The 27,226-nt window shown below is 43.4% G+C and overlaps 1 protein-coding gene and 1 long non-coding RNA gene across 10 annotated transcripts in view; one reads left to right on the top strand and one right to left on the bottom strand.

Annotated features, from left to right (window-relative positions):
- The window catches only part of LOC139534105 (uncharacterized), a 982,995-nt gene that overhangs the window by 347,649 nt on the left and 608,120 nt on the right, over positions 1-27,226 (top strand). The window lies entirely within an intron of this gene.
- LOC139534103 (lysine-specific demethylase 5A-like) overlaps positions 22,309-27,226 on the bottom strand; it is a 66,762-nt gene continuing 61,844 nt past the window's right edge. For all 9 annotated transcript variants that reach the window (XM_071332862.1, XM_071332856.1, XM_071332861.1 and 6 more), the window contains 3 exons: positions 26,755-26,975; positions 24,905-25,360; positions 22,309-23,766 (listed from right to left, as the gene is read on the bottom strand). In XM_071332862.1, coding sequence (XP_071188963.1) covers positions 23,404-23,766; positions 24,905-25,360; positions 26,755-26,975 — 1,040 coding nt within the window. In that variant the 3' untranslated portion in view covers positions 22,309-23,403. The remainder of the gene's footprint in view (positions 23,767-24,904; positions 25,361-26,754; positions 26,976-27,226) is intronic.

Below are 27,226 nucleotides of genomic sequence, written 5' to 3'. Positions count from 1 at the left end.
GTTGGAGGCGTGCATGGCCACGCAGTCATGGGTGAACAGGGAGTACAGGAGAGGGCTGAGAAAGCACCCTTGTGGTGCCCCAGTGTTGACAATCAGCGAGGTGGAGATGTTGTTCCTACCCTCACCACCTGGGGGAGGCCCGTCAGAAAGTCCAGGACCCAGTTGCACAGGGCGGGGTCGAGACCCAGGGTCATACTTGTGCATGACACAAGTAATTTGTCCAACAATTGTTTACAGACATTATTTAATTTATAATTCACTGTCACAATTCCAGTGGGTCAGAAGTTTACATACACTAAGTTGACTGTGCCTTTAAACAGCTTGGGAAATTCCAGAAAATTATGTCATGGCTTTAGAAGCTTCTGATAGGCTAATTGACGTCAATTGGAGGTGTACCTGTGGATGTATTTAAAGGCCCACCTTCAAACTCTATGCCTCTATGCTTGACATCATGGGAAAATCAAAAGAAATCAGCCAAGACCTCTCCACAAGTCTGGTTCAACCTTAGGAGAAATTTCCTAATGCCTGAAGGTACCACGTTCATCTGTACAAACAATAGTACGCAAGTATAAACACCATGGGACCACACAGCTGTCATACCGCTCAGGAAGAAGACCCGTTCTGTCTCCTAGCGATGAACGTACTTTGGTGCGAAAAGTGCAAATCAATCCCAGAACAACAGCAAAGGACCTTGTGAAGATGCTGGAGGAAACAGGTACAAAAGTATCTATATCCACAGTAAAACGAGTACCGAAATAACCTGAAAGGCCGCTCAGCAAGGAAGAAGCCACTGCTCCATAACCGCCAAAAACAGCCAGACTACGGTTTGCAACTGCACATGGGGACAAAGATCGTACTTTTTGAAGAATTGTCCTCTGGTCTGATGAAACATAAATAGAACTGTTTGGCCATAATGACCATCGTTATGTTTGGAGGAAAAAGGGGGAGGGTTGCAAGCCAAAGAACACCATCCCAACCGTGAAGCATGGGGTGGCAGCATCATGTTTTGGGGATGCTTTGATGCAGGAGAGACTGGTGCACTTCACAAAATAGATGGCATCATGAGGCAGGAAAATGTGGATATAGTGAAGCTACATCTCAAGACATCAGTCAGGAAGTTAAAGCTTGGGTCGCAAATGTGTCTTCCAAATGGACAATGACCCCAAGAATACTTCCAAAGTTGTGGAAAAATGTCTTAAGGACAACAAAGTCAAGGTATTGGAGTGGCCATCACAAAGCCCTGACCTCAAACCTATTTAACATTTGTGGGCAGAACTGAAAAAGCGTGTGTGAGCAAAGAGGCCTACAAACCTGACTCACTTACACCAGCTCTGTCAGGAGGAATGGGCCAAAATTCACCCAACTTATTCTGGGAAGCTTGTGGAAGGCTACCCAAAACGTTTGACACAAGTTAAACAATTTAAAGGCAATGCTACCAAATACTAATTGAGTGGATGTAAACTTCTGACCCACTGGAAATGTGATGAAAGAAATAAAAGATTCTCTACTATTATTCTGACATTTCACATTCTTAAAATAAAGTGGTGATCCTAACTGACCTAAGACAGGGAACAGTTTAAATGCATTTGGCTAAGGTGTATGTAAACTTCTGACTTCAACTGTAGGTATTCCTCTTGTCCAGATGGGTTAGGGCAGTGTGATTGCGATTGCGTCGTCTGTGGACCTATTGGGGCGGTAAGCAAATTGGAGTGGTTCTAGGGTGTCAGGTAGGATGGAGGTGATATGATCCTTGACTAGTCTCTCAAAACACTTCATGACGGAAGTGAGTGCTACGGGGCGATAGTCGTTTAGCTCAGTTACCTTAGCTTTCTTGGGAACAGGAACAATGGTGGCCCTCTTGAAGCATGTGGGAACAGCAGACTGGGATAGGGATTGATTGAATATGTCCGTAAACACACCAGCCAGCTGGTCTGCGCATGCTCTGAGGACGCTGCTAGGGATGTCGTCTGGGCCGGCAGCATTGCGAGGGTTAACACGTTTAAATGTTTTACTCACGTTGGCTGCGATGGAGAACCCTCAGGTTTTGGTAGCGGGCCGTGTCAGTGGCACTGTATCGTCCTCAAAGCAGGCAAAGAAGTTGTTTAGTTTGTCTGGGAGCAAGATGTTGTTGTCCGTGACGGGGCTGGTTTTCTTCTTGTAATCTGTGATTGACTGTAGACCCTGCCACATACGTCTCGTGTCTGAGCCATTGAATTGCGACTCTACTTTGTCTCTACACTGACACTTAGTTTGTTTGATTGCCTTGCTGAGGGAATAGCTACACTGTTTGTATTCGGTCATGTTTCCGGTCGCCTTGCCATAATAAAAAGTAGTGGTCGCTTTCAGTTTTGCGCGAATGCTTCCATCAATCCATCAATTCTGGTTGAGGAAGGTTTTAATAGTCACTGTGGGTACAACATCACTGATGCACTTGCTAATGAACTCGCTCACCGAATCAGCGTATACATCAATGTTGTTGTCCGATTCTTTCCGGAACATATCCCAGTCCACGTGATCGAAGCAATCTTGAAGCGTGGAATCAGATTGGTTGGACCAGCGTTGAACAGACCTGAGCACGGGAGTTTCCTGTTTTAGTTTCTGTCTATAGGCTGGGAGCAACATAATGGAGTCGTGGTCAATTTTGCCGAAAGGAGGGCGAGGGAGGCTTTGTATGCGTCGCGGAAGTTAGAGTATCAATGATCCAGAATTTTGCCAGCCCGGGTCGCGCAATCGATGTGCTGATAAATTTTAGAGAGCCTTGTTTTCAGATTAGCCTTGTTAAAATCCCCAGCTACAATAAATGTAGCCTCAGGATATGTGGTTTCCAGTTTACATATTTATTTATTTCACCTTTATTTAACCTTTATTTAACCAGGTAGGCCAGTTGAGAACAAGTTCTCATTTACAACTGCGACCTGGCCAAGATTAAGCAAAGCAGTTCGACACAAACAACAACACAGAGTTACACATAGAATAAACAAACGTACAGTCAATAACACAAAAGGAAAAAAATCTATATACAGTGTGTGCAAATGAGGTAAGATTAGGGAGATAAGGCCGTAGTGGCAAAGTAATTACAATTTAGCAATTAAACACCGGAGTGATAGATGTGCAGAAAATGAATGTGCAAGTAGAGATACTGGGGTGCAAAGGAGCAACATTTAAAAAAATATATAATAACAACATGGGGATGAGGTAGTTGGATGGGCTATTTACAGATTATGGTTATGTACAGGTGCAGTGATCTGTGAGCTGCTCTGACAGCTGATACTTAAAGTTAGTGAGGGAGATATGAGTCTCCAGCTTCAGTGATTTTTGCAATTTGTTCCGGTCATTGACAGCAGAGAACTGGAAGGAAAGGCAGCCAAAGGAGGAATAGGCTTTGGGGGTGACCAGTGAAATATACATGCTGGAGCGTGTGCTATGGGTGGGTGTTGCTATGGTGACCAGTGAGCTGAAATAAGGCAGGGCTTTACCTAGCAAAGACTTATAGATGACCTGGAGCCAGTGGTTTTAGCGACGAATATGAAGCGAGGGCCAGCCAACGAGAGCATACAGGTCGCAGTGCTGGGTAGTATATGGGGCTTTGGTGATAAAACGAATGGCACTGTAATAGACGACATCCAGTTTGCTGAGTAGAGTGTTGGAGGCTATTTTGTAAATGACATCACCGAAGTCAAGGATCGGTAGGATAGTCAGTTTTCGAGGGTATGTTTGGAAGCATGAGTGAAGGATGCTTTGTTACAAAAAAGGAAGCCGATTAAAGATTTAATTTTGGATTGGAGATGCTTAATGTGAGTCTGGAAGGAGAGTTTACAGTCTAACCAGACACTTAGAATATGTGGACAATTACAAATACCTAAGTCAAAACCGCCCAGAGTAGTGATGCTGGACGGGCGGGCAGGTGCAGGCAGCGATCGGTTGAAGAGCATGCATTTAGTTTTACTTGTATTTAAGAGCAATTGGAGGCCACGGAAGGAGAGTTGTATGGCATTGAAGCTCACCTGGATGTTAGTTAACACAGTGTCCAAAGAAGGGCCAGAAGTATACAGAATGGTGTTGTCTGCGTAGAGGTGGAGGTAGATCAGAGACTCACCAGCAGCAAGAGTGACATCATTGATGTATACAGAGAAAAGAGTCGGCCCGAGAATTGAACCCTGTGGCACCCCCATAGAGACTGCCAGAGGTCCGGACAACATGCCCTCCGATATGACACACTGAACTCTGTCTGATAAGTAGTTGGTGAACAAGGCGAGGCAGTCATTTGAGAAACCAAGGCTGTTGAGCCTGCCGATAAGAATGTGGTGATTGACAGAGTCGAAAGCCTTGGCCAGGTCGATGAAGACGGCTTCACAGTATTGTCTTTTATCGATGGCGGTTCTGATATTGTTTAGGACCTTGAGCGTGGCTGAGGTGCACCCATGACCAGCTCTGAAACCAGATTGCATAGCGGAGAAGGTACGGTGGGATTTCGAAATGGTCGGTGAGTTGTTTGTTAACTTCTTCGGGACAGGGGGGCAGTATTGAGTAGCTTGGATAAAAAGGTGCCCAGAGTAAACTGCCTGTCCTAAAAGTCCTAAAAGCTAGAATATGCATATAATTAGTAGGTTTGGATAGAAACACGTAAGTTTCTAAAACTGTTTGAATGATGTCTGTGAGTATAACAGAACTCATATGGCAGGCAAAAACCTGAGAAAACATCCACCAGGAAGTGGGAAATCTGAGGTTTGTAGTTTTTCAACTCTTTGCCTATCGAATATAGTGTCTATGGGGTCATATTGCACTTCATAAGGCTTCCACTAGATGTCAACAGTCTTTAGAACCTTGTTTGATGCTTCTACTGTGAAGGAGGGGGGAATGGGAGCTGAATGAGTCAGAGGTCTGCCAGAGTTGCATGAGCTGGTCATGCGCGTTCACGTGAGAGTTAGCTTGCGTTCCATTGCAATTCTACAGACAAAAGAATTCTCTGGTTGGAACATTACTGAAGATTTATGATAAAAAGATCCTAAAAATTGATTCTATATTTAGTTTGACATGTTTCTACTAACTGTAATATGACTTTTCGTCTCAACTTTCGCCTGGACCTGCCCACTCGTCGTCAGTTTGGATTTTGTACTAAACACGTGAACAAAAAGGAGGTATTTGGACATAAATGATGGACTTTATCGAACAAATCAAACATTTATTGTGGAACTGGGATTCCTGGGAGTGCATTCTGATGAAGATCATCAAAGGTAAGTGAATATTTATAATTCTATTTCTGACTTTGTTGACTCCACAATATGGCGGATATCTGTAAGGCTTGTTTGGGCTCTGAGCGCTGTACTCAGATTATTGCATGGTGTGCTTTTTCGGTAAAGCTTTTTTTAAATCTGACACAGCGGTTGCATTAAGGAGAAGTTTATCTAAAGTTCCATGCGTAACACTTGTATTTTCATCAACATTTATGATGAGTATTTCTGTAAATTGATGTGGTACTCTGCAAAATCACCGGATGTTTTGGAAGCAAAACATTACTGAACGTAATGCGCCAATGTAAACTGAGATTTTTGGATATAAATATGAACTTTATCGAACAAAACATACATGTATTGTGTAACATGAAGTCCTATGAGTGTCATCTGATGAAGATCATCAAGGGTTAGTGATTCATTTTTTCTCTATTTCTGCTTTTTGTGACTCCTCTCTTTGGCTGGAAAAATGGCTGTGTGTTTTTCTGTGACTAGGTACTGACATAACATAATCGTTTGGTGTCCTTTCGTCGTAAAGCCTTTTTGAAATCTGAAATCTATTGCATGTGTGATTTCATGAAAGTTACATTTTTATAGTAATTTATTTGAATTTGGCGCTCTGCATTTTCACTGGATGTTGGCCGTGTGGGACAAGGTTAACTTGGTTTTCGAAGACCTTAGAAAGGCAGGGTAGGATAGATATAGGTCTGTAACAGTGTGGGTCTAGAGTGTCTCCCCCTTTGAAGAGGGAGATGACCGCGGCAGCTTTCAAATCTTTGGGGATCTCAGACGATACGAAAGAGAGGTTGAACAGGCTAGTAATAGGGGTTGCAACAATTACGGCGGATAATTTTAGAAAGAGAGGGTCCAGATTGTCTAGCCCAGCTGATTTGTTGGGGTCCAGATTTTGCAACTCTTTCAGAACATCAGCTATCTGGATTTGGGTGAAGGAGAAATGGGGGAGGTTTGAGCAAGTTTCTGTGTGGAGTGCAGGGCTGTTGGTAGGGGTAGCCAGGTGAAAAGCATGGCCAGCCGTAGAAAAATGCTTATTGAAATTCTCAATTATCGTGGATTTACAGTGTTTCCTAGCCTCAGTGCAGTGGGCAGCTCGAAGGAGGTGCTCTTATTCTCCATGGACTTTACAGTGTCCCAGAACTTTTTGAGTTTGTGCAACAGGATCCAAATTTCTGTTTGAAAAAGCTAGGCTTTGCTTTCCTAACTGCCTGTGTATATTGGTTCCTAACTTCCCTGAAAAGTTGTATATCGCGGGGGCTATTCGATGCTAATGCAGTACGCCACAGGATGTTGTTGTGCTGGTTAAGGGCAGTCAAGTCTAAAGTGAACCAAGGGCTATATCTGTTCCTGGTTCTACATTTTTTGAATGGGGCATGCTTATTTAAGATGGTGAGGAAGTTATTTTTAAAGAATAACCAGGCATCCTCTACTGACGGAATGAGGTCAATATCCTTCCAGGATACCCGGGCCAGGTAGATTAGAAAGGCCTGCTCGCTGAAGTGTTTTAGGGAGCGTTTGACTGTGATGAGGGGTGGTCGTTTGACAGCAGACCCATTACGTACGCAGGCAATGAGGCAGTGATCGCTGAGATCCTGGTTGAAGACAGCAGAGGTGTATTTAGATGGCAAGTTGGTCAGGATGATATCTATGAGGGTCCCCGTGTTTACAGATTTGGGGTTGTACCTGGTAGGTTCATTGATAATTTGTGTGAGATTGAGGGCATCAAGCTTAGATTGTAGGATGGCCGGGGTGTTAAGCATGTCCCAGTTTAAGTCACCTAGCAGCACGAGCTCTGAAGATGGATGGGGGGAAATCAATTCACATATGGTGTCCAGGGCACAGCTGGGGGCAGAAGGTGGTCTATAACAAGCGGCAACGGTGAGAGACTTGTTTCTGGAAAAGTGGATTTTTAGAAGTAGAAGCTTGAATTGTTTGGGCACAGACCTGGGTAGTATGACAGAACTCTGCAGGCTGTCTCTTCAGTAGATTGCAACTCCGCCCCCTTTGGAAGTTCAGGAAATTTCAGGATTTTTGGTGGCCTTCCTAAGCCAGGATTCAGACACGGCTAGGACATCCGGGTTGGCAGAGTTTGCTAAAGCAGTGAGTAAAACAAACTTAGGGAGGAGGCTTCTAATGTTAACATGCATGAAACCAAGGCTTTTACAGTTACAGAAATCAACAAATGAGAGCGCCTGGGGAATGGGAGTGGGGCTAGGCGCTGCAGGGCCTGTATTAACCTCTGTTTGACGGGTAGCCGTGGCTAACTGACTATTAGCTAGTTAGCTGGCTAGCTTTTGTTGGGGGTTCCGGTTCTAAAGTATAGAAAATAGCAGATCCATACCACATTGGGTGAGGCGGGTTCCAGGAGAGTATGTTAAAATATTTAAAAATATATATACAAAGGAAAAAAATATATATACACGGGACACGACAAGATGAAGACAAAGACGTCTGAACTGCTACACCATCTTGGATTTTTTATCTTTTTTTGGATCATCTTGGATACTATGAAGTTCTTTCAGGGCTGTCGAGGTGTCTGCTTGGGGGGGGATATACACGGCTGTGATTATAATCGAAGAGAATTATCTTGGTAGATAATGCGGTCGGCATTTGATTGTAAGGAATTCTAGGTCAGGTGAACAAAAGGACTTGAGTTCCTGTATGTTGTTATGATCACACCACGACTCATTAATCATAAGGCATACACCCCCGCCCTTCTTCTTACCAGAGAGATGTTTGTTTCTGTCGGCGTGATGCGTGAAGAAACCGGATGGCTGTACCGACTCTGATAACATATGCCGAGTGGGCCATGTTTCCATGAAACAGTGAATGTTACAATCTCTGATGTCTCTCTGGAAGGCAACCCTTGCTCGAATTTCATCTACCTTGTTGTCAAGAGACTGGACATTGGCGAGTAGTATACTTGGGAGCGGTGAGCGATGTGTCCGTCTACGGAGTCTGACCAGAAGACCGCTCCGTCTGCCCCTTCTACAGTGCTGTTGTTTTGGGTCGCCTACTGGGACCCGATCCATTGCCTTGGGTGGTGGTCCAAACAGAGGATCCGCTTTGGAAAAGTCGTATTCCTGATCGTAATGTTGGTAAGTTGACGTTGCTCTTACAGTGGGGAGAACAAGTATTTGATACACTGCCGATTTTGCAGATTTTCCTACTTACAAAGCATGTAGAGGTCTGTAATTTTTATCATAGGTACACTTCAACTGTGAGAGACTAAAACAAAAAAACTAAAACAAAAATCCCGAAAATCACATTGTATGATTTTTAAGTAATTAATTAGCATTTTATTGCATGACATAAGTATTTGATACATCAGAAAAGCAGAACTTAATATTTGGTACAGAATCCTTTGTTTGCAATTACAGAGATCATACGTTTCCTGTAGTTCTTGACCAGGTTTGCACACACTGCAGCAGGGATTTTGGCCCACTCCTCCATACAGACCTTCTCCAGATCCTTCAGGTTTCGGGGCTGTCGCTGGGCAATACGGACTTTCAGCTCCCTCCAAAGATTTTCTATTGGGTTCAGGTCTGGAGACTGGCTAGGCCACTCCAGGACCTTGAGATACTTCTTACGGAGCCACTCCTTAGTTGCCCTGGCTGTGTGTTTCGGGTCGTTGTCATGCTGGAGGACCCAGCCACGACCCATCATCAATGCTCTTACTGAGGGAAGGAGGTTGTTGGCTAAGATCTCGCAATACATGGCCCCATCCATCCTCCCCTCAATACGGTGCAGTCGTCCTGTCCCCTTTGCAGAAAAGCATCCCCAAAGAATGATGTTTCCACCTCCATGCTTCACGGTTGGGATGGTGTTCTTGGGGTTGTACTCATCCTTCTACTTCCTCCAAACACGGCGAGTGGAGTTTAGACCAAAAAGCTCTATTTTTGTCTCATCAGACCACATGACCTTCTCCCATTCCTCCTCTGGATCATCCAGATGGTCATTGGCAAACTTCAGACGGGCCTGGACATGCGCCTGCTTGAGCAGGGGGACCTTGTGTGCGCTGCAGGATTTTAATCCATGACGGCGTAGTGTGTTACTAATGGTTTTCTTTGAGACTGTGGTCCCAGCTCTCTTCAGGTCATTGACCAGGTCCTGCCGTGTAGTTCTGGGCTGATCCCTCACCTTCCTCATGATCATTGATGCCCCACGAGGTGAGATCTTGCATGGAGCCCCAGACCGAGGGTGATTGACCATCATCTTGAACTTCTATTTTCTTCTATTTTCTAATAATTGCGCCAACAGTTGTTGCCTTCTCACCAAGCTGCTTGCCTATTGTCCTGTAGCCCATCCCAGCCTTGTGCAGGTCTACAATTTTATCCCTGATGTCCTTACACAGCTCTCTGGTCTTGGCCATTGTGGAGAGGTTGGAGTCTGTTTGATTGAGTGTGTGGACAGGTGTCTTTTATACAGGTAACGAGTTCAAACAGGTGCAGTTAATACAGGTAATGAGTGGAGAACAGGAGGGCTTCTTAAAGAAAAACTAACAGGTCTGTGAGAGCCGGAATTCTTACTGGTTGGTAGGTGATCAAATACTTATGTCATGCAATAAAATGCAAATGAATTACTTAAAAATCATACAATGTGATTTTCTGGATTTTTGTTTTAGATTCCGTCTCTCACAGTTGAAGTGTACCTATGATCAAAATTACAGACCTCTACATGCTTTGTAAGTAGGAAAACCTGCAAAATCGGCAGTGTATCAAATACTTGTTCTCCCCACTGTATATCCAATAGTTCTTCCCGGCTGTATGTAATAAGAGTTAAGATTTCCTGGGGTAACAATGTAAGAAATAATACATAAAAAACAAAATACTGCATAGTTTCCTAAGAATGCGAAGCGAGGCGACCATCTCTGTCGGCGCCATCAGTGGGGCACATCTGCAGCAGGCTACTGTGCCATGAGCATGATCTACACGTTATTAAACTCGCACAATCTGAACCTTGAACTCTCTTAACAACCAATGGGAAGAGGATTTAGGTGAACAACTTTCAGACTTAACTTGGCAGCGTATGCTTCAGAGAATACCTTTTTCATCTATGTGTCTAAGACATGCTGTAATTCAATTTAAAATAGTTAATCAGCTGCATTAGTCAAAGGCAAAATTATCCAAGATCAGACCAGAAATATATCCCACTTGTGACCGATGTAAGCAGGCTCCTGCTACTTTATTACACGTTTTGTACATGCCTGAAATTGACACATTTCTGGATATAATTTTTTAAATACATTTTCTAAGTTACCGGAGAGACCTAGAGAACTTTCTGCGTTTATTGCATTATTCGGAGGTGCACCACAGAAGGCCTAAACCGTTCTATGGGCAACATGTTTATTTGTCACGTGCGCCGAATACAACATGTGTAGACCTTACAGCGAAAATGCTTAATTACAGGCTCTAACCAATAGTGCAAAAAAGGTATTAGGTGAACAATAGGTAGGTAAAGAAATAAAACAACAGTAAAAAGCTGTTGAGAAGCCTTTTTGTCCTAGACTTGGCACTCCGGTACCGCTTGCCATGCGGTAGTAGAGAGAACAGTCTATGACTGGGGTGGCTGGGGTCTTTGACCATTTTTAGGGCCTTCCTCTGACACCCCCTGGTGTAGAGGTCCTGGATGGCAGGCAGCTTAGCCCCAGTGATGTACTGGGCCGTACGCACTACCGTCTGTAGTGCCTTGCGGTCAGAGGCCGAGCAATTGCCGTACCAGGCAGTGATGCAACCAGTCAGGATGCTCTCGATGTTGCAGCTGTAGGACATTTTGAGGATCTCAGGACCCATCTTTTTAGTTTCCTGAGAGGGAATAGGCTTTGCCGTGCCCTCTTCACGACTGTCTTGGTGTGTTTGGACCATTCTAGTTTGTCATTGATGTGGACACCAAGGAACTTGAAGCTCTCAATCTGCTCCACTACAACCCCGTCGATGAGAATGGGGGCATGCTCGGTCCTCCTTTTCATGAAGTCCACAATAGTCTCCTTAGTCTTGGTTACATTGAGGGATAGGTTGTTATTCTGGCACCACCCGGCTAGGTCTCTGACCTCCTCCCTATAGGCTGTCTCGTCGTTGTCAGTGATCAGGCCTACCACTGTTGTCATCTGCAAACTTAATGATGGTGTTGGAGTCTTGCCTGGCCATGCAGTCGTGGGTGAACAGGGAGTACAGGAGGGGACTGAGCACGCACCCCTGGGGAGCTCCAGTGTTGAGGATCAGCGTGGCAGATGTTTCTACCTCCCCTCACCACCTGGGGGCGGCCCGTCAGGAAGTCCAGGATCCAGTTGCAGAGGGAGGTGTTTAGTCCCTGGATCCTTAGCTTAGTGATGAGCTTTGAGGGCACTATGGTGTTGAACGCTGAGCTGTAGTCAATGAATAGCATTCTCACATAACTGTTTCTTTTGTCCAGGTGGGAAAGGGCAGTGTGGAGTGCAATAGAGATTGCATCATCTGTGGATCTGTTTGGGCAGTATGCAAATTGGAGTGGGCCCAGGGAAAAAAATCCTTTCCCTTACCATAACTAATGGCATTTTATACTGTATACAATATTTTAAATGGGTTTGTAGGTCACTCACCATGCATGTGGCTGGGGTGACATACAGCCAGCAGTATTTAATGTAAGGTACTGGATGGTAGCCAATCATGTCTTCGATGTTATCATAGAAGCGGTCGACAACTGGAACAACATACAACAGAGAGACAGGCTAACCATGCTGGGTTTGATCATAACAAGAGCTGTGGACATGAAGGTCAACAATTGAGACTATGAAGCAGTCTCTGAACAGTACTATCAAACGGTAAGGAATATACAGTGCATTCAGAAAGTATTCAGACTAGAGGACGACTGATTAATTAGGGCAGATTTAAAGTTTTCATAATAATCGATAATCTGCCTTTTTGGATGCCGATTATGACCGATTACATTGCAATCCACAAGGGGACTACGTGGCAGGCTGACCACCTGTTAAGCGAGTGCAGCCTCAAAATGACCTTGTGGCTGCAGGGAGCCAAACTAAGTTGCTAGCTAGCATTAAACTGAACTTAGAAAAAAAACAATCAATCTCCACATAATCACTAGTTAACTACACATGGTTGATTGTATTACTAGGTTAATTAACTAGCTTGTTCTGCGTTGCATATAATCAATGCGGTGCCTGTCAATTTATCATTGAATCACAGCCTACTTCAACTTGATGATTTAACAAAAGCGCATTCGCGAAAAAGGCATAATCGTTGCAATAATGTACCTAACCATAAACATCAATGCCTTTCTTAAAATCAATACACAAGTATATTTTCTTAAACCTGCATATGTAGTTGAAATAAATTAATGTTAGCAGGCAATATTAACTAGGGAAAATGTTTCACTTCTCTTGCGTTTAGTGCAAACAGAGTCTGGGTATATGCAACAGTTTGGGCCGCCTGGCTCGTTGCCAACTGTGTGAAGACCATAATTAATTTGCCAGAATTTTACATAATTATGACATAACGTTGAAGGTTGTGCAATGTAACAGCAATATTTAGACTTAGGGTCGCCACCCGTTCGATAAAATACGGAACGGTTCCGTATTTCACTGAAAGAATAAACGTTTTGTTTTCGAAATTGACCATATTAATGACCAAAGGCTCGTATTTCTGTGTGTTTATTATATTATAATTAAGTATATGATTTGATAGAGCAGTCTGACTGAGCGGTGGTAGGCTCGTAAGCATTCATTCGAAAAGCAGCTCTTAGCAATGCTGGGATGCACAGCACTGTTTATGACTTCAAGCCTATCAACTCCCGAGATTAGGCTGGCAATACTAAATCAAGACAATACCTTCGACCTCATGGCTAGGTTTTTGCTCTGACTTGCACTGTCAACTGTGGGACCTTATATAGACAGGTGTGTATCATGTCCTATCAATTGAATTGACCACAGGTGGACTCCAATCAAGTTGTAGAAACATATCAAGGATGATCAATGGAAACAGGATCCACCTGAGCTCAATTGCGAGTCTCATAGCAAAGTGTCAGAATACTTTATTATTTTTATTTTATTGAACCTTTATTTAACTAGGCAAGTCAGTTAATTAAGAACAAATACTTATTTACAATGACGGGCTTGGTTAACTGCCTTGTTAAGGCACTAACGTAACAAAATGTGGAAAAGGTGAAGGGGTCTGAATACTTCCCGAATGCACTGTATTCTGGAATAAACCAGTGACAGTTCTGTCTTTGGGGGTTTGATATGGTGTAACAATCTTTCGATCGGTTCCATCAGATTTTTGGGTTGTAGAATTGGATTGGAGACCGTCTCAAAGATGGCCATGAAGAAAAGACACATGCCACTAGCAGCATAGTAGTCCGTCAGCTGGAACACTTACACCCCACCCTAAAGAGAGACAAGAACACAAAAAAACACTTGAGATCGGTGTGGAAGAACTTGACTGGCCTGCACAGATCCCTGACCTCAACCCCATCGAACACTTTCAGAATGAATTGGAACGCTGACTGCGAGCCAGGCCTAATCGCCCAACATCAGTGACCGACTTAACTAATGCTCATGTCGCTGAACGGAAGCAAGTCCCCGCAGCAATGTTCCAGCATTAGTGGATAGCCTCAGAAGAGCGGAGGACCAAGACCATATTAATGCCCATGATTTTGGAATTAGATGTTCGACAAGCAGGTGTCCACATACCTTTTTTTGTTATAGTTTTTTTTCACCCCGTTTCGTGATATCCAAGTTGGTAGTTACGATCTTGTCTCTTCGCTGCAATTCCCCAATGGGCTAGGGAGAGGCAAAGTTTGTTACATGCGTCCTCCAAAACATGACCCGCTAAGCAGCGTTGCTTCTGCTCACTTAACCCGGAAGCCAGCCGCACCAATGTGTCGGAGGAAACACCGCTCAACTGACGACCAAAGTCAACTTGCAGGCGCCCGGCCCGCCACAAGGAGCTAGAGCTCGATGAGCCAATGAAAGCCCCCCGGCCAAACCCTCCCCTAAACCGGACGACGCTGGGACAATTGTGCGCTGCCCTACGGGACTCCCGGTCACGGCCGGCTGTGACACAGCCTGGGATCAAACACCCAGACATTTGTGACACCTCAACACTGCGATGCAGTGCCTTAGACAGCTGCGCCACTTGGTCATGTAGTGAACAACAATGTGTTATGCTGTCCTGAATCACAGTGACGAGGCTGTTAACAACTCTGAAGTGGTTTCTGTCCACAGAATGAAAATGTCCTAGCTAATAAAACAAATCATAATCTATATTTGTTTTGTTTGCTTTGAACGCAATCTCGACCAGCCACCTGGTAAGTTAGACTTTGTCTGTCTGCATATTACAGCTAAAGAACACAATGAAATAGCCCTTGAGGGTTTATTCACAACCCAGTCCCCAGGCAGGTGTCCCCCCCTAACTAACCCATGAGGGTTAATTCCAAATTCCAGATGTGATGCCAGATGTACCTCCATCAGCATGACCAGGCCCATGAGGAAGGAGATGAAGGCCATGAAAGCCAGAAAGAGCTCTCTGCGGTTCTTACGACAGAACACCTCAGGATACATGTTCACCATGGCCGTTGGTGTTCTTATGGGCAGGTGGGAAGGAAGGGTCCAGTGAAATTGCAGAGAGCAAAATTCAAACTACAGTTTTATAAACATTTAACTTTCATAAAATCACAAGTGTAATACATCAAAATAAAGCTTAACTTCTTGTTAATCCAGCCGATGTGTCAGATTTCAAAAATCCTTGACGGCGAAAGCAAACCATGCGATTATCTGAGGACAGCGCCCCACATACAAACACATGAAAAACATATTTTAACCAGGCAGGTGTGACACGAAAGTCAGAAATAGCAATATAAAAAATGCCTTACCTTTGATGATCTTCTGTTGGCACTCCAAGGTCCCAGTTACATCACAATTGGTCATTTTGTTTGATAATGTCCTTCTTTATATCCATAAAAACTCAATTTAGCTGGCGCACTTCAGTCAAAGTTTCCCTCCATCAAAATGCATACAAAATGAATCCCAAACGTTACTAATAAACTTTACCAAACAAGTCAAACAACGTTTACAATCAAACCTTAGGTACCCTAATACGTAAATAAACTATACAATTTAAGAGGGAGAATCGTTATTGTCTTTACCGGAGAAAAATACCAAAGAACGCGCTCTCTTCCACGCGCTTGGAAACACTACAGCCAAAATGGGAGCCACCTAGAAAAACAAAAATGTCTGTGTCATTTTTCCAAAAACCAGCCTGAAACTCTTCCTAAAGACTGTTGACATCTAGTGGAATCCCTAGGAACTGCAATCTGGGTGGACTTGGCCTTATAATAAAAGTGATAGCCATTGAAAATAGAGATAGGCTGAATTTTTTTGTTGGGGGGGGTTTATCCTCGGGGTTTCGCCTGCCATATCAGTTCTGTTATACTCACAGACATTATTTTAACAGTTTTCGAAACTTTAGAGTTTTCTATCCAAATCCACCAATTATATGCATTTCCTAGCTTCTGGGCCTGAGTAACAGGCAGTTTACTTTGGGCATGCTTTTCATCTGGATGTCAAAATACTGCCCCCTACCCAAGAGAGGTTTTTAAGCTCTTGTCAGGAGTTCACCTAGGGGTCATGATAGGGGCTGTACCAAATGTTTGATGTATTATAATAATTGATTATGCTTATGTTGTATTAATAGAAGGGGAGGGGTTATAAGACCCCACCCTCCTTCCATTTATAGGGTCCTAGACTACAGATTAACAATATATATATTCATTATAGAGCTTTCGTATTGTTCCACAGTTATTTTCTAGTCTCTCTGCCTCTTATAAAGAGACCCCTCTGAGAAATGTGTGACAGACAGAACTCTGCAGGGGAGTGTAGGAGATAAGAGACTAGCCAGACATTCCACAATAAATCAACTTTGGGGAGTGGACATTTATTGCCTAGGCCTTAGAAAACAGTGGAACTTTTGTATCTCTTGCAAGTTTATATAGCTGTGTATGCACGGGCTTGGTCTGATAAGTAGAAGGTAATGACGTATGCAGTGACATCACAAGGGCTGGACTTCGGCTTTAATAAAATAACTTGGGACTTTTTATATTTTGCAGAATTTACTCGGAAACATGTGTTATGTTTCTGTTGTCAAGTTCTGTCTGCAATTGCATTAATAAAAGTTTTTGAATTATTTAATTAAAGATATTGTCATAATGCTAATTTCACCAATGAGCCAATGATTGACAAGGAACAAGGAAATGAGCCCCAACACTCTCTACACACACAAACTGGAGAGAAAGGGAGAGGTATTTTAACAAATCTCAGTTCTAGGCATGTTTGGTAACAAATAGTGAGCATCGCTGATATCATGTTAGGCTAGGTATGTTTGGTTACATAGATCGTGGTGCTCTTGGATCTCCTTAGTTCTCATTGTACAGAAGTGGTCCATTCTATCCTTAACCGCGACCATTTGCTTGACAGTACATTCATAAACATTGTAAATAACTTAAGATGCTTTACTTTACTGTCCAACCCTAGTAGGATGATCATGATAAAGAAGATGGCCCATAGTGAAATGTCAGAATAATAGTAGAGAGAATGATTTATTTCAGTTTTTATTTATTTCATCACATTCCCAGTGAGTCAGAAGTTTACATACACTCAATTAGTATTTGGTAGCATTGCCTTTAAATTGTTTAACTTGGGTCAAACGTTTCAGGTAGCCTTCCACAAGCTTCCCACAATAAGTTGGGTGAATTTTGGCCCATTCCTCCTGACAGAGCTGGTGTAAGTGAGTCAGGTTTGTAGGCCTCCTTGCTCGCACACGCTTTTTCAGTTCTGCCCACAAATTTTCTATAGGACTGAGGTCAGGGCTTTGTGATGGCCACTCCAATACATTGACTTTGTTGTCCTTAAGCCATTTTGCCACAACTTTGGAAGTATACTTGTGGTCATTGTCCATTTGGAAAACCCATTTGTGACCAAGCTTTAACTTCCTGACTGATGTTGCTTCAATATATCCACATATTTTTCCTCTTCATGATGCCATCTGTTTTGTGAAGTGCACCAGTCTCTCCTGCTGCAAAGCACCCCCACAACATGATGCTGCCACCCCCGTGCTTCACGGTTGGGATGGTGTTCTTCGGCTTGCAAGCTTCCCCCTTTTTCCTCCAAACATTTTCTTCAAAAAGTACGATCTTTGTCCCCATGTGCAGTTGCAAACCGTAGTCTGGCTGTTTTTGGCGGTTTTGGAGCAGTGGCTTCTTCCTTGCTGAGCGGCCTTTCAGGTTATGTCGATATAGGTATTTGACAGCAGGCCTTTTTCTACTAGACACAAACTAATTCAGAGCAGAACATTAAAAGTTCCAAAGAGTACGGCTTTCCCATTTTCTAAAATATAAAAAATGTAACAGTACGTACAGTGGGGAGAACAAGTATTTGATACACTGCCGATTTTGCAGGTTTTCCTACTTACAAAGCATGTAGAGGTCTGTAATTTTTATCATAGGTACAACCAGTAAGAATTCCGGCTCTCACAGACCTGTTAGTTTTTCTTTAAGAAGCCCTCATGTTCTCCACTCATTACCTGTATTAACTGCACCTGTTTGAACTCGTTACCTGTATAAAAGACGCCTGTCCACACACTCAATCAAACAGACTCCAACCTCTCCACAATGGCCAAGACCAGAGAGCTGTGTAAGGACATCAGGGATAAAATTGTAGACCTGCACAAGGCTGGGATGGGCTACAGGACAATAGGCAAGCAGGTTGGTGAGAAGGCAACAACTGTTGGCGCAATTATTAGAAAATGGAAGAAGTTCAATCACCCTCGGTCTGGGGCTCCATGCAAGATCTCACCTCGTGGGGCATCAATGATCATGAGGAAGGTGAGGGATCAGCCCAGAACTACACGGCAGGACCTGGTCAATGACCTGAAGAGAGCTGGGACCACAGTCTCAAAGAAAACCATTAGTAACACACTACGCCGTCATGGATTAAAATCCTGCAGCGCACGCAAGGTCCCCCTGCTCAAGCCAGCGCATATCCAGGCCCGTCTGAAGTTTGCCAATGACCATCTGGATGATCCAGAGGAGGAATGGGAGAAGGTCATGTGGTCTGATGAGACAAAAATAGAGCTTTTTGGTCTAAACTCCACTCGCCGTGTTTGGAGGAAGAAGAAGGATGAGTACTACCCCAAGAACACCATCCCAACCATGAAGCATGGAGGTGGAAACATCATTCTTTGGGGATGATTTTCTGCAAAGGGGACAGGACGACTGCACCGTATTGAGGGGAGGATGGATGGGGCCATGTATCGCGAGATCTTGGCCAACAACCTCCTTCCATCAGTAAGAGCATTGAAGATGGGTCGTGGCTGGGTCTTCCAGCATGACAACGACCCAAAACACACAGCCAGGGCAACTAAGGAGTGGCTCCGTAAGAACCAGCTCAAGGTCCTGGAGTGGCCTAGCCAGTCTCCAGACCTGAACCCAATAGAAAATCTTTGGAGGGAGCTGAAAGTCCGTATTGCCCAGCGACAGCCCCGAAACCTGAAGGATCTGGTGAAGGTCTGTATGGAGGAGTGGGCCAAAATCCCTGCTGCAGTGTGTGCAAACCTGGTCAAGAACTACAGGAAACGTATGATCTCTGTAATTGCAAACAAAGGTTTCTGTACCAAATATTAAGTTCTGCTTTTCTGATGTATCAAATACTTATGTCATGCATTAAAATGCAAATGAATTACTTAATCATACAATGTGATTTTCTGGATTTTTGTTTTAGATTCCGTCTCTCACAGTTGAAGTGTACCTATGATAAAAATTACAGACCCGATTTACAGAAAATCGGCAGTGTATCAAATACTTGTTCTCCCCACTGTATGTACACATTCAATAATGGTTTTAGTGTATTTTAAAGATTTGCCTGTTTTTGCATGTAGATTGGCTGTCTACTTTAAGTTTTTCACTTAAATTTATTGTGATACTTCTGCCTCATGGTAACCTTTTTTTATGCATGTTCTGTCACTGAACTAGCCGGAACTTCTCACTGCTAAATGAACTCTTATTTTAGAAGCAGAGTCAATTAAAACGTCTGTGACCTACTCTGGTCCCATCCTTAGAACTCACCTCCTCCGTTCTTGTAGCAGAGGTAAGGAAAGTGCCACATGTTACCCAGGCCGATGATGGATCCCATCACAGACGGGATGAACTCTAGTTTGTTGCTGCATTGGCCCCTCTCCTTCCTCTTCTCCTCTCTGGAGCTGAGGGACAGGGCCCAGGAACCTCAACATGCTGCTGTTGCTGTTCTTGCCATTTGAGAGGGCTGCTTTAACTATTTCAAGCAATGAAAACAGTTTGGCTATTTTCAAGACAAGTAGCTACATGTAGTGATCCAAATACGTTATGCATATACACATGTATTTATTTTAAATGTAAAGTAACTTGTAAGTAGCCAGGGTACCCGTTCGTTTGAGTTATTATTCCACTCCATGTCATGCCACGTTTGCCAAGGAGTGGAAAGTTAGCAAAACAGGTTCTAGATTTGTAAGTACATGCCAAGTACATTGATACTGCACCATATTATCTTTTGCCTAATGACTCCTCAAAAAAAAGGTTGTGGCTCTCTCAAACTGCCATCTGAAGAACTTAATGTACTCAAAAACAGGCAGAACTTTACACAATCAAGTTCAGGCCTGCCTTAAATTGATTAACATTTTGCATTAATCATGTCCCATTATGTCATGTACATACTGTACTGACATTGACCGTGAATGGGTGGGAAAGGCAACAGCCCTGAGACAGCATGCTTACAGAATTGATTAGTTCTTAACAAATGGTTTACATTGAAAATCTCAATCTGGGGAAACAGCCCAGGACGATTCCACACTAAACCTTCGATCTCACATCATTAAAATATGCCCAGAGGTGAAGTCATCTTATAACTTATTTGATACAAAATCAAAACGCCTTAGAAAGACATGATGTACCATGTTCTAACCTTAGAATTCAAATATTAGTTAACTTGTTTGGGATAGGGGGCAGCATTTTTACTTTTGGATGATTAGCATGCCCAGAGTGAACTGCCTCCTACTCAGTCCCAGATGCTAATATATGCATATTATTATTATTAGTAGTATTGGATATAAAACACTCTGAAGTTTCTAAAACTGTTTGAATGATGTCTGTGTGTATAACAGAACTCATATGGCAGGCAAAAACCTGAGAAAAAATCCAAACAGGAAGTGGGATATCTGAGGTTTGTAGTTTTTGAACTCACCCCTATCGAATACACAGTGGAATATGGGTTATTTCTCACTTCCTAAGGCTTCCACTAGATGTCAACCGTCTTTAGAACGTGGTGTCAGGATGCTCATGTGAAGGGGGGCCGGATGGGAGATGTTTTACTAAGGGGTCTGCCTACAGCCAATGGAATTCTCCGGTTGGAACAGTATTGAACTTTTATGATAAAAACATCCTAAAGATTGATTCTATACTTAGTTTGACAAGTTTCTTCGACCTGTAATATAACTTTTTGAACGTTTCGTCCGAATCGACCAGATCGCGCTTTTGGATTGTTTACCAAACGCCCTAACAAAAGAAGCTATTTGGACATAAATGATGGACATTATCGAACAAAACAAGCATTTATTGTGGAACTGCGATTCCTGGGAGTGCATGCTGATGAAGATCAAAGGTAAGTGAATATTTATATATGAATAATGTTGACTACCCAACATGGCGTATATTTCTCTGGCTGGTTTGGGATCTGAGCGCCGTTCTCAGATTATGCTTTTTCCGTAAAGTTTTTTTGAAATCTGACACAACGGTCGCATTAAGAAGTGAAGTGAATCTAAAGTTTCATGTATAATAGCTGTATTTTCATCAACATTTATAATGAGTATTTCTGTGAATTCATGTGGCTCTCTGCAATATCACTGCATGTTTTGGAACTACTGAATCTAACACACCAATGTAAAATAAGATTTTTACCGAACAAAACATACATGTATTGTGTAACATGAAGTCCTATGAGTGTCATCTGATGAAGATCATCAAAGGTTAGTGATTCATTTTATCTCTATTTGTGCTTTTTGTGACTCCTCTCTTTGGCGGGAAAAATGGCTGGGTTTATCTGTGACTTGGTGGTGACCTAACAATCGTTTGTGGAGCTTTCGCTGTAAAGCATATTTGAAATCAGACACTGTGGCTGGATTAACGAGAATGTTATCTTTAAAATGGCGCCTAATACTTGTACGTTTGAGAAATTAGATTTATGAGTTTTCTGTTGTTTTGTATTTGGCGCCCTGCAATTTTATTGGCTGTTGGCGAGGGGTTCCGCTAGCGGAACGGGGTGAATTATGAATTATACAATTTGTTTTGGTTAATGATCCAGTGTCCAACTGCGATCACCTATGTCCTGTCTCGTGCTTGCCGTTTGCAGTTTGTCTCTCTGGTTAGCTTTTGTCTCTGTAAGAGGTGAGTGGGTCAAATGGACCTGAGGAAGCAGCGAAGGTCAGGACTAGATTTTACTTGGCATTGCTTCCATTGGTTGGTGGTTTCCCCTACATACAGTAGCTGAAGCATAGGTGTTCAGAATCACATTACATGCAATTAATGCACCTTTACAAGTACAAATAGAATACTAATGTGAATTTAAATCCTGCGATTAGATATTTGCATGGTTAGACACATCACCAAGCCAAAACAATGAATGAGAGGGCAGACACAGAAAATGTAACAAGTTGTTGCATTGTTTCAAGAAAATGGATTTGATAGTGTAAAACAGTCAACTGATTGCCAATATTAGATTCTTAATGAACCTTTCATTCTCCTCTGACAACTCCTACAGACTAAGACATACATAGGGGGTACAGTATGAGCTACACATTGATCTGGGATTGAGCGTGAGACGAAAACATGTTAAAAACATGGGAACTCACCCCAAACTCAAATCTATCTAAAAGGTAGTTGGGAGTTTAGACATCTGATGCCAGACATTGGTATTGACATATCAAATCATCTCAAACAGGAAATAGTATAAAATGGTATTGAAAATAAAACAAAAAATGCTGCTCCTTACTCATTTGACTAGGAATTGTTTATTAAAGGTGAGAAAACAAAAACAGCCACATTCAATCAATTTATTGCTTAAACCCTATTTACACATTATAAATATGTATCATTACATACAACCATTGTTCCTAGTCCTACATGGAGCTGTTATTTATTGTTTGAAGAAAGACAGAGAGGAGAGGATACTGAATGTGCATCCCAAATTTTCACATTTACATTTTTGTCATTTATCAGATGCTCTTATCCAGATCGACATACAGGAGCAATTAGGGTTAAGTACCTTAATCAAGGGCACATCAATAAATTTTTCACCTAGTCAGCCCGGGGGTTTCGAACCAGAGACTTTTTGGTTACTGGCCCAACACTTAAAAAGTTAGGCTACCTGCCGACTAAGTAGTTATCATGAATATGTGGAGGTGTAACACCGCATCCCAAATGGCACCCTATTCCCTTTATAGTGCACTACATTTGACCAGATCCCATGTAGTGCACTACATAAAATAGGGTGCCATTTGGGACACCTAATTACACCCCCACAGCTTCATAATGACTGTACTGAAGTTTGACTGTAGTAGGACTGAGGCAGATTGGCACAAAAAAAAATTCAGACGGGGGTAGAGGACGTTACAGACCCAAAACTCAAGAAACAGACAAAACGGCACATTGTCATTCCAAGTCGTGCAGTAAAAACCGCTCTGTGCACACAGTGTTCTCTGGATTATAAGGCCTTTAACAGTTCTGAATTAGAGAGAAACAAATCCTCATCAACAATTGGTTCCCATGAGGAGAGAGAATAGGAGAGGGAGAGCGGGGAAAAAGGTAATCTGGAGTTTGTCTGTGATTCAGAAAATACATCTCTCTCCTCCTCAAAGGAGCTGATGGTCTAATTTCTTTGTAGTATTATTCTCATGGGAGTATCATCATCCAGTCTTGAAGATACCCCTTAATTTGAAGCTCCTCTACCATTAAGTCAAGAGGGAAATATGTCAGTCAGAACAAGTCAGGGTCTTCCAGACTCAAATGGTCTGATGCAAGCTTACCGGGTGAATGGGTTTGTGTGTGGTGGCCGACTGTGCATGTACGTCTCTGTCCTGGGTCTGCGCTAGCTGCTCTCCCGAGTGTCCGGCTGCTGCTGTTGCTGCTGCTGGGGGAGGGAGGTAGAGGGGGGCATCATTTGGGTCTGGGAGGGGGGCATAATGATCTGGCTCAGCCCGCTGTAGACTGGTGCTTCCAGCACCACCGGCTCCTCACAAACACGCTCCAACTTCACCACTGCTGTCACCCCTCCTCCTCCTATGCCCATGCTTCTGCCCAAACTTCCAACTACGCCCCCACTCAAGATAGACGACTTGCGGGTGCAGTCGATGCAGATGTAGTCCTCGTTCTCGGCCATCTCGCAGGTCACACCCACACACACCTGGTGGAACCACTCGTCACAGCCGCCGTCGCACTGAACCCAGTCCACCTGACAGAGGGAAGAGACATATACATATAGGCGATCACACCTTCTGCTTAAATAAGGATATAATATCATCAGCTAATGCTCAGAAAAGGTCATTGCCCTTCAGATTCACAAGAGTCATACTTGTAGATAGTTTGTGTTTTTAAAAGGAATATACCATTACGTACTTGATGTATAATAAGCATGATATTTATGTTGCATTTAAGCCTAATCCAATCCAGTCCCCCTTCATGTTCTGTTAAGCTGGAGGATATCCCCATGCCTCTGTTGTGTTCTGAGAGCAATTGGCTGGGAAGGACTGGGAGGGTGGTTAGGCTACTCATTGACTTAATTTACAGTCACATCCAACAGCACATAGCTTGTCCTGTTAATACGTTGTGTAACTAAGGTGTTCCAGTGCTGTTATCAGCTGTTGATATTCAATTGTTCCATGATGCTCACTTCCAAAGATGTTTGCTTCACAGTGTTCAATATTAACTCGGCATACTTGGCTCTGCGTCATACTCAGCAAAAAAATACACAAAGTGAGACATTCAGTTTTTGTTTTGAAGAGCTAATATCATTAAACCTCCTAAAAGGAAAGTATTCAAACCTCCAGAAATTGACATTTTGCCTACGCATCTCTACTTTTACTTGGGTCAAAACCTGACTTGTGTTTTTGATATGGCCCACCCTCTCAGGCCACACACTGAACCCATCTCAGGCTCTCACTGACCTATGTTGCACCGTTAACCAATAAACCCTCACACCTATCAATCATCTATGGAAATCATCTGTCAGAATGATTCTGAGTCGCTACATCCTCTCTCAAATGAGCCCCTCTCCCCTGATCCAAAAATTCTCCTTTTTATTCAAGGTCTGATGACAACTACAGAAGATGCACTGCCCTCTGCTGGCAAATTAATGGTCTCAATCAGTCAGTCTGGAATACCAGGGCAGAAGTCAATCCCTTCGCTGAGGTTGTACCCATAGACACAATAATAGCCCCACCTAGGTGTTCTGACCATATTCCTTACACCCCTTCAGTAATTTTGAAATGTGCATCAAGTAGTGTATACTGGAGAGAGGGTTGATTTTGGACTAAATACACACACACAGACACACACACAAACTGTGTACATGCTTCTTGTGTCGCTCTCACCTTGTCCTTGCAGGGTCTCATACAGTTCTTGGATGCACAGACAGCGTTCTCATCATTGGAGTCCTCAGCTCCGGACCAGTCGTATTTCGACGGTATATCCAGGATCTTCTTCTCTTTCCTCTTCTCCAGCCCATCCCTGACAGCCTCAGACTTGACCACAGCTTTATCCTTCCTCTTCCTCTCCTTATCCTCTTTAGCCAGGCGCTTGGCCAGCTGTTTCAGTTCACGGTTCTTATCCGGGTTCAGCTTCAGCTTTTTCTTCTTGGGCTTCCCCAGAGGGTCTAAGAGGCTCCGTTTCGGATCCTTTGAGGACTTGGGGGACCGCATCATGTCTCCGACCCCCGAGACAGCTGCCATGAGAAGCTGGTGCTCCGCCCTCTCCAGCTTCCTCTTCCTCTTCTTCTCAGAGTCCTTCATCTTGATCTTCATCGGCTTCTCAAACTGAGAATCCTCATGCTGGGAAGGGAAGACAGTAAAGAGGGATGGACACAATTGCTCAATTAATAATCCCTACTGAAAGTGCTTTTAAGTCCATTATGTAGACTTAATCAGGATGCAGGAAACCAGCCTTAGTATCACCCATGTTCAGTTCATACATGTGTTTTCAGCCAGTGACTGTGTATTCTTTACTGGAGCTGCCCTCTTGGCCATGTCTACCTTGACCTCAATGGGTCAACCTGGTTAAATAAAATAACATGCAATGAACAAAAATATAAAATGCTACATGCAAAAATTTCAAAGATTTTACTGAGTTAATTCATATAAGGAAATCAGTCAATTGAAATAAATAAATTAGGCCTTAATCTACAGATTTCACATGACTGGGAATACAGATATGCATAGGGTTGTGATTCAGAAAACCAGTCAGTATCTGGTGTGACCACCATTTGCCTCATGCTTGCAGCGTGACATCTCCTTCACATAGTGTAGATCAGGCTGTTGATGGTGGCCTGTGGAATGTTGTCCCACTCATCTTCAATGGCTGTGCAAAGTCACTGGATATTGGCGGGAACTGGAACACGGAATCGTATACGTCAATCCAGAGCATTCCAAACATGCTCAATGGGAGACATGTCAGGTGAGTATGCAGGCCATGGAAGATCTGGGACGTTTTCAGCTTCTAGGATGTGGACAGATCCTTAAAACATGGGGCTGTGCATTATCATGCTGAAACATGAGGTGATGATGGTGGATGAATTGTACGACAATGGGCCTAAGGATCTCGTCAGTGTCTCTGTGCATTCAAATTGCCATTGATAAAATGCAATTGTGTTCATTGTCCGTAGGTTATGCCTGCCCATACCATAACCCCATCGCCACTATGGGGCACTCTGTTCACATCAGCTAACCCCTCACCCACACAACACCATATTGTCATCTGCCCCATCAGCGAAAAGCACACTTCTCCAGCATGCCAGTGGAATTCGAAGGTGAGCATTTGCCCACTGAAGTTGGTTATGACGCCAAACTGCAGTCAACTCAAGACCCTTGTGAGGACGACAAGCATGCAGATGAGCTTCCCTGAGACGGTTTCTGACAGTTTGTGCAGAAATTCTTTGGTTGTGCGGTTGTGGTAAAGAAATTAACATTAAATTCTCTGGCACAGCTCTGGTGGACAGTCCTGCAGACATCATGCCAATTGCGCGCTCCCTCCAACTTGAGACATCTGTGGCATTGTGTTGTGACAAAACTTCACATTATACTGGCCTTTTATTGTCCCCAGCACTAGGTGCACCTGTGTAATGATCATGCTTTTTAAATCAGCTACTTGATATGCCACACTTTACATGTTGCATTTATATTTTTGTTCAGTATAAAAATAAGTGTATAAACCAATGCCTCTCTCCTACCTCCATGACCTGTAGGAACCTCTCCTCAGAGGGAGGGTGTGTGGCCTCCAGGATCCTCCAGATGTGCTGGGTCTCATCCAGGGACACCTCCAGCAGGTCCCCCACCATCATCAGCTCCTCCAACTGGGCCTTGGCCGGAGGGGACAGCTCCAGCACAGGGGGCTCCAGGGATCGAGGCACCAGGGGCGTCTTCCTGGGCTGCTTCCTGGGGGTGCTCTGGTCTGGAGGTTAGAGGGGGAGAAGGATTCATCAATCAACCAATGAAAACACACATTTACCCTCTCAATATCTACATGTATAGTTTAATGTAAGTAATTTGAGATTCTCATTTCTAAATAAGGTTCCAAAGACAATACACATAAGGAAAGGAAACAATACTCCAGAACATAAAATGACACATTTATAAGTTACTATTTTTAAGTATAACATGGGAGAGAGAGTTTGTGTAGCCATAGATTACAATGCCATGTCT

This window comes from Salvelinus alpinus, chromosome 11 (assembly GCF_045679555.1).
Source record: "Salvelinus alpinus chromosome 11, SLU_Salpinus.1, whole genome shotgun sequence".
Taxonomy (NCBI): domain Eukaryota; kingdom Metazoa; phylum Chordata; class Actinopteri; order Salmoniformes; family Salmonidae; genus Salvelinus; species Salvelinus alpinus.
The sequence above is the reverse complement of the archived record's forward strand: the minus strand, read 5'-3'. Positions and strand labels throughout refer to the sequence as shown.